General features: G+C 40.3%; 1 protein-coding gene across 10 annotated transcripts in view; it reads right to left on the reverse strand.

Moving 5' to 3' along the window:
• The window catches only part of LOC129761983 (integrin alpha-PS2), a 207,222-nt gene that overhangs the window by 81,444 nt on the left and 106,361 nt on the right, over nucleotides 1-19,417 (reverse strand). For all 10 annotated transcript variants that reach the window (XM_055759871.1, XM_055759877.1, XM_055759880.1 and 7 more), the window contains one exon: nucleotides 18,133-18,230. In XM_055759871.1, the coding sequence (XP_055615846.1) occupies nucleotides 18,133-18,230 (98 nt within the window). The remainder of the gene's footprint in view (nucleotides 1-18,132; nucleotides 18,231-19,417) is intronic.

Here is a 19,417-nt window from a genome sequence, read left to right on the forward strand (position 1 = left end):
ATGAAATGCAGGGAAGTAATTCAAAAGAGTTAAGTCGTGGACTCCGTGGACGACATAATTGCAACAGTAATCGTCAAAAGTGTCTCTTCGTCAGTATTGAGTGGCCAGAACCAGGCTGGCGGCTGCAACTCATTCTCGGCAACATTCTCTTTCGTCAATAACTCAGCGGTAAAAGCGTTTTCCAGTGTGTTCGATGATCAGGAGTGCAGAAGGGAACCTCATTTGTGAAACTAACGTGTGTTCAATAAAAAAAGAGAATGATTTCAATACCTTCCTGTAAAAAAAGTAAAGAATGCAAATTTTTTTCTGACCGAGAGAATTGCTGTCTGGGCGCCCTAGAAACGATTTGCTCGTTTCTTTTCGCTCGGGTGCTGTTAGTTCGATCAAAGATGGCGTTGAAACAACAAGCACTTTACGAGCGCGTTGTACGGTTCTTCGAAACGCGTGAAAGTCAAGGAAAAAAGTTTACAGTAGACCACTCTCAGGACGCAAATGTGCCGGTAAAGCTTTTCCAAACAAAAGTTTAATAATCGCAATACCAAAGTAATACTTGAACAATGTTGTTTTGGTTTTGAATGCATACATTTTAGAATTGGAATAATATTGTGGGATCTAATCAAATATTCTTCCAGAATTCTTATACATACTACATGGGCTGAAAAGTCCCTGGATTTTTGAACAGATGGCGCTACTAAAAAATGAACAGGATTCATTTTGAGAGATATATCTGTCACTAGTTTCTGTGTGAAGTTCCATGACATTTCGTTTATTTGTTCACAAACTACAGTTGTTTGAGTGTCACTACCTGAGCATTCGTGTAGAAAATGGAAAAAGAGTAATATCGTATTTCGATCAAACATTGTTTTTATGGGAAAATGGGAAAAACTCCTGAACAATCAATGCAGTGGTTGAAGAAACGTTTTCCACTCCTGGTTCTTCGAGAACAACAGTTTATCGGTGGTTTAGTGAATTTCAAACGGGCCGTACAAGCACCGCAGCTCTTGAAGGCCAAAAGAGGCTACGAATCCAGAAAACATAAAACAAGTGTATCGTCTCGTATTGAACCATCGTAAAGTGAAGTTATGCGAGTTAGCTGTGAAAATGGAAAAAAAATATCCGCGTGATGGGTGCCGCGTTTGCTGACCTTCGACCAAAAACAGTGGCGCGTTGATGATTCACCAGCCGGTTTGGCGTTGTTGAGGCGTAATCGAGAGCGGCTTCTTTCGATGTTTCGTGACAATGGATATTCGGCTTCGGCGTTGATGTTCCTGTTTGGTTGGGCTTTACACATCATCTTTTGCGTTTTGGGTTGTAGGAATGAATCAATTTTTCATCCCCGGTAACGATTCGATGCAAAAAGCCTTCCTTTTGTGCAGTTCAAGCAATATTTCCATTCGACATCTCTCATTTTCAATTCATATGGAACATAATTGTCTTGCTTTTGGATGTATCCTGCGGCTTTGAATCGTTTAGGAAAAGTGTGTCGAGTTTCTCCCAAATGATTCTGCAAGCTCTGTTTGCGTTTAACACGACTTTAGATCGGTTAATGTATCTGATTCTTCGTCTTTAAACTTTTTCGGACCCTTTTTGTTTTTAACACTAAAATAACTTCTTTCAAATCGTTCAAATCATTCCCTCCAAAATTTATCCGATGGTGCAGAATCACCATAAACTTCCACAAGCATTCGATGCGCTTCAGCTGTAATTTTTGTTGGAATCGATGGAGACAGGAAATCAGAATTCCCAGCAAATGGTACTTATTTGCAACGAGTTACTCAACGCAGTAAAAATTCAACTTGTTGTGCAAAACTCAAAGACTTGTTTGGACAATATATGGTTGATAGATGTCGACTTTTCACGATTCAACGGTTGAAATCAGCTGTCGCCGTCAATAGGTGCAGAATCACCATAAACTTCCACAAGCATTCGATGCGCTTCAGCTGTAATTTTTGTTGGAATCGATGGAGACAGGAAATCAGAATTCCCAGCAAATGGTACTTATTTGCAACGAGTTACTCAACGCAGTAAAAATTCAACTTGTTGTGCAAAACTCAAAGACTTGTATGGACAATATATGGTTGATAGATGTCGACTTTTCACGATTCAACGGTTGAAATCAGCTGTCGCCGTCAATAGGCTCATTATTGAGTGACGATTTCTAAGTCGTTGAGAGTCTTTGTAAGGCCCTGATTTCAACACATACGACCAGCAAACTTGAGGTAATCGGCTACTCTCGGAATGTGATATGCTCCCTGATACCAATGAAATTACCTTCCCAGGAGTAGGGTGGATTTCTTTGTAGAACAAAGCTATGTTCTGCGATACTCTTCCAAAGGAAGTTTGTATCCGGAACAAGTATTTCATTGGTAAATTTTTAAAATTTAGAAATACATCACATTTTTATTGGAGTAGTTCAATCAATATCAATCAAAGAAAAGAAGTACAGGTCGGACTCGATTATCCGGAATTTTAGGCTCGATTATCCGGAGTATTTTATTTTTGATTTTCGGAAATTTCGAATAATTTATATAATAATTCCATATTGAATAGCTGATATGGGTATCAAATGAATGGGCTTGACTAGTAGAATACATTTATTTATGAAAAATGCAAATCCAAGATGGCAGTCACTACAAAAAGGCGGATTTTATATTTTCTCAGAAACCCATCAATATGGATATCAAACGAAAGGGCTTGACACTAGTAGAACACATTTATTTAAGAGAAATGCAAATCTAAGATGGCGGTCACTACAAAATGACCGTTTATTATGTCTCGGGTTCTCCTTGTCAAGTCATTCAGCCATTTTTTAGCGATAACCAAATTGAATTTTTCAAAATCATGGAATACGTAGTTTGACAATGACAGTAGAATTAAAGGTGTCTTCCAAATTTCAGATCAATCAGACAACAGGAACGGGTTCAATTTTCTATTAATGTGGGACAACCCTACAAACATTCAAACATACATACAAACAGGTCAAGCTGAATGAAATTATTTAAAAAGTAATTAGTTGTTTGGGGACTGTGGCCACCTTGGAATTGTATTTTACATGATCTGCTATGTTCTACTAGTCGAGAATTTCCTTTTGATACCCACATTGAATAAATTTTGAAAAAAAATATATGGTGCAATTTTTTTTGCATTTTTCATAAATTACAGTGTTCTACTAGTCAGTCCCTTTCATTTGATATACATATTAATGGGGTTCTGAGAAAATGTGTAATCCGCCATTTTGTAGCGGTCGCCATCTTGGATTTACATTTTCACAAATAACTCTGTTCTGCTAGTCAAGCCCTTTCATTTGATACCCATATTGAAGCGGTTCTGAGAAAATGTGTAATCTGCTATTTTGGACTTACATTTTTCACAAATAAATGTGTTCTACTGGTCAAGCCCTTTCATTCGATATCTGTTGGGTTATGTTTTCCGAAATTGTCTTTCGGACCGATTTCTTCTAGCCAGTCACAAATCTCGTTTCGTTGTAACGTAGCTTTAGTTGTAAGTTTTATTTAATTTAGTTTTACAATAGTTCATTAGTGTATTTTAATTAGACTTACAAAATTCGGTCTGCCGGTGTACTTTAAACAATTAATTCTTCAGCAACCAGTTCAATTTCACGCTCTATATAATAAGGTAAATTTAGGTTAAGTTTCGAGCAATAGTAAATAAGTAATTTTATTTTAGCTACTCACAGTTTGCATGAAATAGAATAAGTTTAACTTTAAGAATAACAACTTTAATTATAATTTAGGAATAATTGAATAGTTTTTTAGAAAATCCTCTAGTTTTAACTTAGCTCACACCACTTTTTTATCACACGCTTTATTTGGGAATGATGCAAGGAATAGCAACAATGATGAAACAGTTTTCTTTGTGTTCTTTCGTTGTTCCTGTCTTCTGTCAGAAAGACATTTTGATCACCACCGATGTAGACCAGACTGTAACGTCTTATGCCGTGTTGCCAGTACCAACAATATCCATATTGATGGGGTTTTGAGAACATATGTAATCCACCATTTTGTAGATACCGCCATCTTGGATTTTCAAGACCATGGAATACGCAGTTTTATAATGACACCAGAGATAAAGATGTGCTCCAAATTTCAGATCAATCGTCAACAGGAAGGGGGTTAAATTTCTATTAATTGAACCACATTACACGCTTCATACAAAGATACAAAGCCACAAACATACAAACAGGTCAACCTAGATAAAACCGTTTATTAAATAAGTGCAAATCATAATTATAATACGTTTACCGAGAGAAAATTGTTTTTATGACTCGATTATCCGGAGGATTCGATTATCCGGAGTATTCGATTAGTGTCGTTTTTCCAGTCGCAGGTGCAGATAGGCTTTCGAAACATTTTTTGGGATTTTGGATAGTTACATGATGTTAGTGAGATGTCTGCCACCCAGTCTGATTTAATGTTCGTTTCATCGTCTATAACGACGCAATGAAACTACATGAGCAGCTTTGTGTTAAGCTTTTGGGATCATTATTTGGCCATCGGGGTTTGTCTGTCGTCGCTATTCGGTATTTTCACGTTCTTGTGGGATGCGTTTCATAGCTCGCTGCATCGTTGTGTGCGGAACAACGTCTCGTATCCCTAACTCGAGTATCTCAAAATGTTATCCTTGCTAACCTCTAGTAAACCGCGAGTTACCGGTCGAACTCTACTAAACGAAAAAAGGGTGGACAAACACTTAATCAGCGGTTCCGTGAAGCGCATGCAATTGAGCCTTTCAAATAGACGGATCGAGAAAAAGATAGGAACGCTTTCCTGGATTAAAATTTTGTACTCCAACGCTTAGGATTTCACATATTTCAACAAAAATATGTAGCAGTGAAAGAATATTTTTTCTTCTGCCCATCGCTACTGCAAGTACAAATCGTTGACAGCGGAGATTTGTGGATGACCACGACGATTTTGTCTCTCTTCGCGGCGTCATTTACCTTCACCGATGACGCTCTGAATCGCCTTCGCAGCAGCTGCTGCTACTGGGACATTCTCGCGCGCGATAAGACGAAACGATAAAACACATAAAAACAAATGAAAAGAAAGGTGGGCTACTGCGGCGAGAACTCAATCAAAACCTCCCGTAAAAAAATCAATCTTTTCATTAGCGAGATATGGATATCAGTCTGATCAACACTTTTCTCTGTTTTTGTTTTTATGGTGTCCTTCATTAATTTCGACTCCACTCGATTTATCTCCTTGATCGTAACGTCTTGCGATCGGGCTTCTCAGCGCACCGGAGATTGTGAACGATACCCAGGGTGATTTGTAATTATCGCCAAGGGCAGAGCTGTTTTGTTTTGGATTAAATTTTTCGTTGCACTAAAAATCGTGCGGACCTCCTGTGAGTCCATGGTGAGTGGTTATTTACCGCTGTTGAAATTCCATATTGTTATGATAGTGATATCCACCGAAAAGGCGCCTTCCCGCTGTCCGAGCAGTGCATCGTTCTAGCTTGCAACACATACAGTGACCAGCAGAAATAAAAATCCACTCTGTCTTTTTCTCCGGATTTTGTTTTGTAATGGATACTTTTGAAGTAACGTATACAATTTCATGCCTGTCTCTGATTATTACAACATTTCTTGTGATGTTTTCATCGCACTAAGTTCAGTTCATAATTTGAAAATACCAAAAAAATAGCATACTATAATTTATGCCGACCACTGTATATGGCTACCCTGCCACACCTAGGGATAGTTTGAATTTATTACACACATCATAATACACATCTATCCCGCTCGTACTACACTTTGCCGATTCGGTCAGTGGCCTGGAAATAGGTCATCAGCGAGGATAATCAATTCGCCGTTTTTGGCGCGAACAAATTACTCTAGGATCGCTTAAGGGATGAACTGAGCTGAGGTTATTAGACTGACAAAAGTAACGTAACAATGTGGTCACTGGAAAAGGCGTGTTGTACCCTCGAGGGAAGCATTCATCTGCGGTGAATGATCATTAGCGCTGAAACTTATTCCATTGGGTTGAAGGTACGATGGTACAAACTCATTTATCTGGGTCTTAGCTATTTCTCGACATCAAATATTTTATAGTCCTTCTCCAATCTGTACCCGAATTTAACAATCAAATTCGGTTACCGGCATCGGCTGTAAAACAATTGGAACAAATTTCAAATTGTCTCCTTAGTGGACCCTGCTATTATCCAATATAGTCTCAACAAGATTGCTCAACATTTAATCTGTTATTCTGCACTCTAGATGCTGAGACACTGAATCGTCTCTCGGTTGTTACTCTAGCCATGGTGGAGAATCTGTTTCACAGAAGATCTTATTCCGCGCTTGCTGATAAAGAGAGAATCGTAGCGGGGCGTTTTCGAGTCGATTAAACGGATAATGATGATTGACGAGTCAACTTCGAGTTAGCTGGGTGCTGGGGAGAACAGCGGACCGACCGACAATCATCCAATTAGGACGGCGGCAATCCTTTCTCTCATGTGATAAACTTTCCCATGTGTTGTCGTTGGTTCGATTAGCGAATTAATTACCTCCTGTTTTTTGGAAAAATTCTTTGGTTGACACGCGATGTTGTTATGTTGGTATATAGCGGCGATTGTGTATGGTTGTTGCAATAGTGATTTGACGGAGTGGTTTGCAGTTGATTTGAAGAGATTATGGGTAACCGGTATAGAATGTCCGCTATGTTTGGCCCTCTGTTATTTCTCCTAAAGTGTATATTAAGAAGGAATGGTACACGCATAACCGCTCACTAAAATTTCATAGGATAATTTTGAAATTATCAAGAAAAGAGGATGTCCGATACTTTCTCTCCAAATTGTACTTGATTTCCTCCGACGAATTTGGGAGTTCATAAAAAATGGGTGGGTTATATCTATGATATAACCGCATGGTTGAAGTGGGACGACCGTTGACTTAGGAATAATTTTTTTATCCCATTTGTTTATATTAAGCTCATTAGCATTTTAGCTGTAACAGAGCCGAATTTTAATCGTGTTCATGTTACATGTTTATCATATCTATAAATAGCACATTATACAGTTGCCATTTTTTGGCGTAAGAGTATTTCTTATATAGTAGCCATTTAGGCGTAAGAGTTTTCCTTCTGTTCTTTCATTATACAGTTAGACCACCGGACAGCGGAGACAGTTGATATGATCATTGTTGTGTTATTAATAGAACATCAGCCCGATGTTTCTCTTAGAGCAGAGCAGTTGTATGGATGAATCGATCTTCATTCGACCGTGGATCGATCTCCATCGCTGATGGTTTTTGCGTGGACGTAGTTATTCTGTAACAACACAAAGATGGTCAATGAGGGCCCTGAGTTTTGAACTCACGATCAATCGCTTTAGTCGCAGGTCGGACTCGATTATCCGGAGTATTGATATTTTTTTCACTCCGGATAACCGAATCCTCCGGATAATCGAGTCAATACAATTTTGTTTTTTTTTTGTTTTCTTTGTATGTAATTTTTGTTTTTTGAAAATAAAAGAGGAATTTAATTTTTGATTCATCCCCTTAAAGTCAGAAAACACCTTCCTCATATGAAAAAAAATAATTTAATTAAATTTAAATTTATTCTCTCAGGAGGTGATAGACGATCAAATTTGATGAAAAAAATCCTCCTACACATATGTTCGAATTTCAACAATGACAGAGTTATAGAACTTTTTTTTTGTTTCGGACTCTGTTGCTTCAAACTGGCTCTACATTAAAAAGTACGCTACGGAAGACGATTGTGATGCTTTCATTTGAAAAATGAGAAAATTTAGTACAGGATATAGTAGTGGAACAACCAAATTAGTGAATTTTAATAACATTTTGGAAGTGAAACACTTAAAAGTTAATAATTTTTAATGTGTTATTATTATCCTAAAAAATTATATTGAACTAGACTGTTTCTATCAATTAAAATGAAGTTCATTAACCGCTCCACAATTTGTTCTTTGACGCACAAATTCTATCTTTCTTGATTTGGCTGCAATATCGATATAAACAATTCCTGGTGAAAATTCAAGCAAAATCTTCAAAAATCACGATTTTTACTCCACTGTACATGTAATAGCCATTTAAACTTCACCTTAACGTTGAAAGGCTACATTTCTTCATAAAATAAGCCATATTTGAAATATAAAAAAAAAAATTCCAAACTGAATATAATCGAGTCCAAAATTGTATATAATCGAGTCCGACCTGTACTGTATTCTATTAGTCAAATCATTTCATTTGATACCAATATTGAGGGGATTGCAAAAAATACATAGCCGACCATTTTGTGGCGGTGACCTTTTCGAATGTGCACCCGTGGCCGAGTGGTTAGCGTCTCACATTATCATGCCGGGTGTTCAGGTTCGACTCCCGTTCTGGCCGGGGGGATTTTTCGTCAAAGAAATTTCCTTCGACTTGCACTGTGGTCACGCGTATTCAGAGCTTGCCCCTCGGAATACATTCAAGGCGTGTTATTTGGCTCACGAAATCTCAACTAAGTATTAATAAATGACGCTAGTTAAGGCATGAGTTGAGACGGGGCAAAAGTTCCACAGGGAACGTTAACGCCATTCAAGAAGAGACCTTTTCGAATTTATGTTGTTCATAGCGTAGTGTATTCTCCAAATCAAGCCATTCACCCATTTTTTTGCGGCGGCCAAATTGAATTTTTCAATATGATGGAATACGCAGTTTTATAATGACAGTAGAATTAAATGTATATTCCAAATTTCAGATCAATCATTCAAAAGGAACGGGGTCAATTTTCTATTGATGTGGGACAACCCAACAAACACTCAAACATACATAGAAACAGGTCAAGCTGAATGAAACCATTCAAAAAGTAATTAGTTGTTTGGGGACTGCGGCCATCTTGAAAAAGGATTTTTCATTATCTGCTCTGTTCTACTAGTCGAGAACATTCTTTTCATACATTTTTGGGCATTTTTCATGAATAACTGTGTTCTACTAGTCAAGCCTTTCCATTTGATACCCATTTTGATGGGGTTCTGAGAAAATAGGTAATCATCCATTTTATAGTGGCCGCCATCATAGATTTGCATTTTTCATAAATAACTGTATTCTACTAGTCAAGTCCTTTCATTTGATCCCCATATTGATGGGGTTGTGTGAAAAATATATATGGCGCCATCTTGCGGTGGCGGCCATTTTGGATTTGCATTTTTCATAAATAACTGTGTTCAGTTATTTATGAAATGAGTCAAGCCCTTTCATTTGAGAATCAAATTTTCAGACATTCGTTGGAAAGCTACTTTCATTGCGCGTCTTTTTCAGTATATGTCAAAAAGTTAAAGCGTAAACAACATAGTTTTTTGCCACTTCGAATATGTCGAATTTCGTACCAATGAGAGTGTTTTTGCGTGGAGTATTACTTCATTACTTCAATATAAATAAAAAAGCTGCGGAAAGTCATCGCATTTTGGTGGAAGTTTATGGTGACCATGCTCCTTCTGAGCGAACGTGTCAGACGTGGTTGATACGGCTTAAAAGTGGTAATTTTGACTTGGAAGACGAAGAACGTTCAGGACCGCCAAAAAAGGTCCTATCCCACCCGCCGTATTCTCCAGACATTTCTCCGTCCGATTACTACCTTTTTCGATCGATGCAACGTGGTCTAGTTGACCAGCATAAAGCATTGATTTTTGAAAAAAAAACGAAGTAACTTACATGTACTCCTATTACTGGACGGTGCCCGACCGATTGATTACGATTACCGTCCAGTAGATGGGCAACATCGAGCCCGAAACCGGTCGACGAAGAAGGTAATTTTAACCCTTATATTGTTTGTAAGGATTATAAGTATTATGTCCTAGTTCCGTGTCGCGTCTCATGAGTGAATAGTGATAAATCTCCTTACGTTAGCAAAACAAAAATTAAATGAAACAGTGAAATCCTAAAATCTTCCAATTTTTTAGAATATTATCCAGTTTTATTCAGTTTCTTTATATATGTGTTTCAGTTTTACCCATTTTATGTGAAATAATTTCAGAATCTATAAATTTTATCCCATCCCCCTATCCCTTGGCCGATTTTTTTTTTGACATTTATCGTTCGATCGATCCAAGGTGTTTATATTTATCTTGGATGGATCTTCCTAAACACTCAACACCGTTTTCAATTTGGCAATCGATCAACACCGAAAAGAGCCCGCGACGAAGATCCCGAACGACCTGAACGGCCAACGAAAATGTTTCGTGGTACAGGTTTGATGGCGAACGGAGCAACTATCGCAGCCACAGAAAGATCAGATAACAGATTTTGGTTGTATCGAAAATTTCACCCGAAGTTTCTGAAGTGGAGATCCAAAACCTCGCCAAGGAATGTCTGCAGACGGATGATGTAGTGGCAAAATCGCTTATTCCAAGGGGCCGACCGTCAACCACGTTGACGTTTGTGTCGTTTAAGTTGGGAATCAACCAAAACCTGAAGATGAAGGCAATGGACACCTCTACTTGGCCGCAAGGAATTGAATTTCGCGAATTCGTGGACAATGGCACCTCCACACGGCATTTTTGGAAACCTGTGCCAATAGCCGACCCGGGAGCAACGTCGACGTAACAATTCTGCCAACCTCAATCAGCACTCGTGATTTCTTGACCATTTATTATCAAAACGTCCGTGGTTTACGTACTAAAACGAACGCTTTGCTTCACTCGTTGCTCTCCTGTGATTTCGACGTGGTAATTTTCACCGAAACGTGGCTTCATTCCGACATTGCGAATACCGAGTTGGCAGCTAACTATACAATCTATCGTTGTGATCGGAACTCTCGCACCAGCTCATTTCAACGCGGCGGCGGCGTTTTGATTGCTGTCAATCCCAGACTCAATTGCAAATCCGTGCATCTGTTAGACAGTGAGAACCTTGAACAAATTGCCGTACAAATTGTTCTTCTACATCGTTCGCTCTTCCTATGCTGCATCTATATTCGTCCCAACAGCCATCTGGATATTTATACCAAACACGCCGAGTCTGTGCAACAACTTATAGATATGGCAAAGCCTCATGATTCAACTATCGTCGTGGGTGATTATAACCTACCAAATCTAGTGTGGAATTTCGAAGAAGACATCAACGGCCTGTTGCCACTCAATGCATCGTCTGAACAAGAACTTGCTCTTGTCGAGTCCATTTTGTCCGTTGGACTCAAGCAAATCAACGATCTAGTCAATGTGAATGGCAAGTTACTTGACCTGGTATTCGTTAGCGATTCAGACGGTATTGAGCTGTTTGATCCACCATCTGCTATTTTAAAAATCGACGATCATCATAAGCCGTTACTTTTAAAACTTGACGTCCATTCGCCTGGCCAGATCCGCCCGCCCGGTGTTCCAGCAGCTCGCAGTGAGTATGACTTTGCACGGTGTGACTTTAACGCTATCAACGAGCGAATCGGCTCGTTGAATTGGACAGAGCTTCTTGACCTCTCTGACATTGATGCAGCCGTCTCTGCCTTCTACGACAACATATATCAAATAATTCAAGACACCGTTCCTGTTAAAAGATGTAAGCCTTCCCTAAATTTCACACAACCATGGTGGAATTCCGAACTCCGTAATCTGCGTAACCGTCTGCGAAAAGCTCGGAAACGTTATTTCCGCTCCAAAACAGCTGCTAATAAAACTGCTGTACAGTCGGCTGAAGCCGAGTATAGTGGTTTACATGAACTTAGCTTTCGGCAGTACATTGACAATTTGCAGAGTAGTTTCAAGATAAATCCATCATCTTTCTGGAATTTCGTAAATTCCCGAAAAGGCTCTGCACGTATTCCAGTGGACGTTACATACTGTAGTCAAAGCTCCTCTGACGCTGCTAGCTCTGCTAATCTCTTTGCGGAATTCTTCCGAACCGTTTACGAAGTCGATCAGGCTCCGACTCCGCAGGAATACATCGATAACTTGCCGAGTTTTGATATTCGTCTACAGCAAATCACCTTCAGCCACGACGATATTTTCAAAGCCCTCTCTTCTGTTGACGCCTCGAAAGGTCCTGGTCCGGATCGAATTCCACCTTCCTTCATTAGGAATTGTGCTGCATCATTGAGCATCCCTGTGAAGTTTATTTTCAATCGATCACTTCTTGACGGCGTCTTTCCTGAGTCATGGAAGCTAGCATCCATAACCCCGATCTTCAAATCTGGAAACATTCACAGCGTGGAAAACTACCGTCCAATCTCGATACTGGACTGTTTGGCGAAAGTCCTGGAAAGACTGCTACACGATAAGCTGTACACGGCAGTCCGATCGTTAATCTCGGAATTTCAGCACGGGTTTATGAAGAAACGCTCCACCATTACCAATCTGATGACCTTCACTAACACTCTGGTTGGTGCCATCGAGAAGCGTCGTCAAGTTGATGCCGTGTATATCGATTTCTCCAAGGCGTTCGACAAAGTTCCGCATGGTCTCGCTATCACAAAACTGAGCCGCCTCGGTCTTCCTTCGTGGATTGTTCGCTGGATAGAATCGTACCTTTCGTCCAGGAAAGCGTTCACGATGCCACATCGAATGCGTTTCAACTACCGTCCGGGGTTCCTCAGGGTAGTCACCTTGGTCCTCTCATCTTTATACTTTTTTTAAACGATGTATGCGACCACCTAAGCTGCTGCAAGCTCTTGTATGCAGATGACCTAAAACTCTACCGCATTATCAAGACGACGGTTGATTGCCTGGCTCTGCAAGCTGATATTGAACGCTTGTCATCGTGGTGTAAGATGAACGGAATGTTGGCAAACCCAGCCAAATGCAAAATCATCACCTTCAGCCGAAGTCGAACACCGGTCACGTTCGAATATTCGATGAATGAGTCACCGCTTGTGAGAGTATGCTCTATCAAGGACCTTGGGCTACTTTTAGACAGGAAATTGAGATTCAACGAGCACATATCGATGACAGTCACTAAAGCAAACTCCATGCTTGGCTTCCTGAGAAGAAATACAGCGCAATTTGACGACGTACATGCCATGAAGTCACTGTACTGTTCTCTGGTTCGCAGCGTATTAGAGTATGGAGTGCAGATCTGGGCCCCGTATCACAGTGTGCACGTAACACGTATCGAAAAAATCCAGAAACGTTTTATAAGAAGTGCATTACGGCGGCTCCCATGGACAAATCCCGACAATCTACCGCCTTACGAACATCGATGCGCGCTCATCGGACTCCAAACTCTGTCGAGCCGGCGTAGTTTTCTGCAAAGGCTGTTCATCTACGACGTACTAAGCAACAACATCGACTGCGGCAGCATACTGCAAAATATTAATATTCACGTTCCGAACCGCCAACTCCGAAGCACTTCCTTTCTCAGAGTTCAAGGGCACCGTACTACATACGGATATAACAATCCGCTAGATAGATGCTGTAGGCTTTTTAACGATGTGCACGATATTTTTGATTTCAACATAAGTAGACTAGTTTTTAAAGATAGAATTAAGAATGTCTAAATAGTCTGTGTGGTCTGTGACCAAAGATGGTAAATAAATAAATAAAATAAATAAATAAACTCCGTGTTATTTTTCTCCTGCTTACACTTCCCAATTTAACGTGGTTAGCGGGAAGTACGTTTGGTCTACGAATTTATATAAATATCAGATGTTCTAGGTCCACCAAAATATTCTGAAGCTCAGACCAATTGATCTAGCATTTCGACTACGACTGGTGCAATGTTTCCAATGGCCCCTCAGAGGATTTTTAGTTCCAAATAGTATTAATGTTACACATGATCTAAGCCCCAGGGATTCTTAAAAGTGATCAACATCGACCTATTTGGGTCGATATCGGTTTCCAAGGGGTCGAAATAAACGGAAGGTGATTTTGGGGGTCGTCGAGGTCTAAAAATCAACCACTATAATTTAACACAAGTTACTATTTGAAACTTTCAAGGACCTGTATAACTTGTGTTACGTAAACCAACTTGTTATTAATATGAATCATACTTTAGTAGAAAGTGTTATTGTTGTACTTGTTCAACATTAAACGAAACGATGAGCGTGCAGAAATTCGTAAAAAATTGGCAAGTAACGTGAACAAGTCACTCGTCCAAAATAGTTTGAGAATCCCAGATCTAAACTTTCTTATTTGACGCATAGTTCGTAATAGAAAGAAATAATGCATACTTTGCATAAAATGCACAATAGTGTTTATTCTGCAAGTGTGCTTACTATGTACATTTTTCCAATGAAACACTTTGTCGTGAAGGAGGAAATACTTAAGGATATCTCATTTTTATCTTGATACCAAAATTTGGTTTGGACAAGTTCAATATAGGAAGTAAAATACCGGAGAATAAGAAGCAAAAAATAGGAAGTGACGAAAATTTCAACATTGCACAACTCATCGAAAACTAGGTTGATTGAGTAAATACATATCTTGCAGCTGAGCGAGAATTTCGATCTTTGCTTCGGAAGTTTGTCAACCGATGCCTGAGGTATATAAATCGAGCCTGGTGGCCACAATGGCGAATTCAATCTTGTAGTTCGGAATCTGAGCGGGTCCCAGATCGAGGCGATAGCTGCGAGTTGCCCGAGATGAAAGACTTTGTTACGTTGTCACTATGTTCCCACGATTGAATCCAGTAACATTAGGTGAGCAAGTAAGTAATTAAAGGGTGTGTCACATCAAATTGCATCACGGAAAAAACGCTGTAGAAATTCGCCCAGTAGACCGATCCTTTTGAAAATTTTAGACAGTATAAAAACTAATCAACAACTTTTGGCATTTTCTTTTTATTCATACTTCGAGCCCAAGCCCGTATGCTCGCACCTTCCTCTTTACCCGTCCATAAGGTTCTGTACAACGTCAGGTTATAGTTTTTTTGAACAGAAATCCATTTTCTCTTGAAGTCCGCCTCCGATTTGACAACTTTTGGGTTTTTCCGGAGGGCCTGCTTCATAATCGCCCAATATTTCTCTATTGGGCGAAGCTCCGGCGCGTTGGGCGGGTTCATTTCCTTTGGCACGAAGGTGACCCCGTTGGCTTCGTACCACTCCAACACGTCCTTTGAATAGTGGCACGGAGCGAGATCCGGCCAGAAGATGGTCGGGCCCTCGTGCTGCTTCAATAGTGGTAGTAAGCGCTTCTGTAGGCACTCCTTAAGGTAAACCTGCCCGTTTACCGTGCCGGTCATCACGAAGGGGGCGCTCCGCTTTCCGCAAGAGCAGATCGCTTGCCACACCATGTACTTTTTGGCAAACTTGGATAGTTTCTGCTTGCGAATCTCCTCCGGAACGCTGAATTTGTCCTCTGCGGAGAAGAACAACAGGCCCGGCAGCTGACGAAAGTCCGCTTTGACGTAGGTTTCGTCATCCATTACCAGGCAATGCGGCTTCGTCAGCATTTCGGTGTACAGCTTCCGGGCTCGCGTCTTCCCCACCATGTTTTGCCTTTCGTCGCGGTTAGGAGCCTTCTGAACCTTGTATGTACGCAGGCCCTCCCGCTGCTTGGTCCGCTGGACGAATGAACTTGACAAATTCAGCTTATTGGCGACATCCCGGACCGAACTTCTCGGATCACGTCTAAACTGCTTAATTACGCGCTTGTGATCTTTTTCACTGACGGAGCATCCATTTTTGCCGTTCTTCACCTTCCGGTCGATGGTTAGGTTCTCGAAGTATCGTTTTAGTACTCTGCTGACCGTGGATTGGACGATTCCCAGCATCTTACCGATGTCCCAATGTGACTACTCCGGATTCTCGAAATGAGTGCACAGGATTAATTCACGACGCTCTTTTTCGTTCGACGACATTTTTCCAAATTTACGAAAAATTGACAGTGAAGCATGGCCAACGTGATCTATACACTCTTATCTGATTATAAGCGAAAGCTGAAGATATAATTCCTAAAAATTAAATTTCTACAGCGTTTTTTCCGTGATGCAAATTGATGTGACACACCCTTTAGTTGAGAAACTGCTATTTTTTCGATGACTTCATTAATTTTTTTTTTTGAACTTCATATAATTAGCACATGAAAATGGAAAGGGTCTCGCTCGGACACTCGTTGGTTGCGGACGTTTTTCGTTCGCTCCGTTTTGCGTTAACTGTGCTATCATTTTCTAAGAGTGTTGGGTATATTATTGAAAATAATGCTGTTTCTCAATCGATCCGAACGAGTGTTCACAGTTGAAAATCATTTGAATGTGTTCTTGCAAGGGAAGTGTGTTTTTCAATTAAATAGAATTTCCAGTTTTGGTGTTTGAAAGACCTTTTTCCGTGTTCTTCCTTGTTGCGGGACGCGCGTGGATGTGTTAGTACCGTACTTTCGTATTAGCGTCACCGGAGCCGAAATACAATAGATAGCAATTTTATTGTACACACTGGCACTCAGATATCTTTGCTACCTTGTTGTTTGTAGGGTTTTGTAGGGACTACGCCCCCATTACGTTGCTCTCAGAATTAATTTAATTACGAAAAAACATAATGAAAATTGCGCTCCTGTGGCGTTTATACTTGAATACCGCAAATCATAAAATCGCATTTTCGTAACAATAAAAAATGACAAAACCCTACAAACAACAAGGTAGCAAAGATATCTGAGTGCCAGTGTGTACAATAAAAATGCTATCTATTGTATTTCGGCTCCGGTGACGCTAATACGAAAGTACCGTTAGTGCATGTGTTGCAGTGCGATTCTCTCAGTGAGAACCACAGTGCTCCAAGAAGGTGTGCGTTTGCAGAGACATAGCGACGATGGGGAGATGAGTAGTTTTATTTTCTCGATTCGGAGAATGAGATCTACACATACTCTAGCAACACGATCAGTTCAACAAGGTTGATTTTTTTTTATTACTCTCTTTCTCTCGATTTCTTTACTTCTATTCCTCTGTGCTTTTGTATCTTCGGAATCTTCTGGCTACCGTTGTCCGAAGGATTTGCTATGTGTTGTCGCGCTGTTACGAACCGTGGTGCAGATTATGGTATAACTTTCACTTGATGTGATATATATGTGTACGCATTTTCTGAATTTGTCTACAAATTTCTGGCAACGAGATTAGTTTCATATTAAGAAGATTTAAAATTTAGTTTGATGGCTTGATTTGTAGTAGTCATAATTTATGAATAGACGTCCGCTGTTCATGGTTTGTGATTATTTTAAATTTCGCTATTGTTCAGCTGTATGAAAAGTTAGTTTGTTTGTTTCTGTAATTTTATACTACGTATGTAGTGCATTTTTGTGTATGCATTTAGGTTTGTTATTATAAGACCATCTGCAAATTTGCTCGTGTTCTCAAATTCAACTTTTGACATTTTCATTTAGTTTAGTTCAAGTTTTGTGTTCGGACATTGAAAGCACGTCGTCACGATGGATATTTATGAAGTGTACGCAACGAATATCGGAAACGCTAGGGAACCACGTTATAGAGGCGACCCTTCTGGCCTTCGGGCGGCGAATATCATACTAACATTCCTTCCCTTCCCCTGGTGACTGTTAGGACGTGGCTGGTGACGTTATTGACCATTTAAAGCTCGAATCACCGAAAATTGCACAACGAGAATGATTTGCTAGTCCCAAGCGTCATTCTGTGTGTTCTTTGTGCAATTTGGTTGGTTCAGGTCAATCAAGGAGGGCAACTACGAATTGTATAGTCTACCCAAGCTCAAGCTCAAGCTCATATAATTTGTACATGAATATGTGTCGTTGTCACATCACACAGGAACGGGTCTATAGCGAATTCGCTCCATGGAAAAGGGCGTTATAAGGCCAATAATCCAACAGTCTTAGCAATAATGTGGTTACATAACTTTGAACTGGATTTCATAAACTAAGTCACGAATGGTTTCATGATTTATTCCATACACATTTCTCATTAAACTCGAAACAACATCTGGTTGAACGTTCGATCTGTATATTTCTAAACCTCTGCGTCGGAACTAATCACGGAGCCGATTGGTTCATCCCACAAAAACCGCAAACGCAACATACGAACTGAAATAGCTGTGAATCGCACACTAAATTCCCTGTGAATATGAATATGAATAGATACCGAGCCCCTATGGGGAGATTGGCCTAACCGCAAACCATCGCCGATTTATCCATGACGAGAGGAGCAATCGAGAGTTAGACTGTATTGACCGATTGATGTATCGCCAGGAGGGGGGGAAAGTGGGCCACAGGCCATAATCTACTTACCACCAAAGGTCCATCCACGCCGGCACTGGCAACGGTCGCTCCGAACCACTGGTTCGACTTGGTGTCAACCTGCTCGTGTTTGTCGTTGAACGAGTTTCCTAAAAGAGTGCGCCGCGTACATCCGATTTTATGACGGAAAAAGAAAAGGAGAAAAAAAAGAAAAAATATATGTAGAAACAAGTTTCAATTGATGACGGTTCGAGCATTTGAATTTGTTCGTTTTTACAGTTCTTGCGAAGATGCCATTTAATTAATGAAACATAAAATAAATGATCGGTGTGGCTGTAAAGCAAGCCGACAACCAGCTCTGCTCGGATGAATGGACGTGTTTCGCAAAGATTTGTACAGTAAAATTAAATCGAAAAAAGCGTTGTAGAGAAATTGGTTTCCCCCATTCGTGAACCTAATTATAATTTGTCGATACCTAAGTTCCAATCAAACTCAAAATTTGTTTCGCACACTGTCACTATCACGTATGACAGGTGAAATTTACCCGCTAAATGACATCTGTCATTTCGATGACGTGATTGACGTAGGACAGATATATCCGCAATCGATGACATCAGGAAGCTACGCAAATATAGATACTCGAACACACACACGCTTCTTCCCCTCCGGGATCGAGTTTCGGAGTCTCACAATAATCGTGAAATAATCAGCTGCGGCCAGCTCAAGTGTTATTTCTACAAACATATTCAGATTCCTCACACTCCGTGTCCGTTTGATGCCTGCACTGCAATCGGAGATTGATGCCTACTTCAAACAAGCTGTCGGCGGGAAACGAAAACTGCAAGCCGGAATGTCGGGGGTGCAATGGTTTGTGTTTGTTCAAAATGGTGCCACTACTTCTATAACTAGTTCTACGGCTACAACTATGTAACTACAGTGTCTTTCGAATCTACGGGAGTGGATTCTATCTGAGCACGCTAAGCGCGCAAGTATCGCATATCACCCACCTTTCAGCGTAAGGAAGCACTGATCCAGACCTAATGAGGCACAAACAAATGAGATATAGAAATTTCTTGACTTGATATGTTGAAAAAGAAGGTTTCTCGGCGAAATGAACAAATTCGGAAGCCGGATAAACGATGCGCGATGCCAGATGTCGGGTGTGAGAAACGTAACCGGTGTGTGTATGTGGCAACAAATGTGGCGAGTGAGAGTGATGAGATATCGAGAAACAGCCGTCATCTCGTAGAACTACGGGTGATCAAATAGATTCCTACGGAAATAAGCGAAACAAGTCTAAAGTGTGTGTGTGGGAAGCGCGGTAATACCACCGAAA

This window comes from Toxorhynchites rutilus, chromosome 1 (assembly GCF_029784135.1).
Source record: "Toxorhynchites rutilus septentrionalis strain SRP chromosome 1, ASM2978413v1, whole genome shotgun sequence".
NCBI classification, from domain to species: Eukaryota; Metazoa; Arthropoda; class Insecta; order Diptera; family Culicidae; genus Toxorhynchites; species Toxorhynchites rutilus.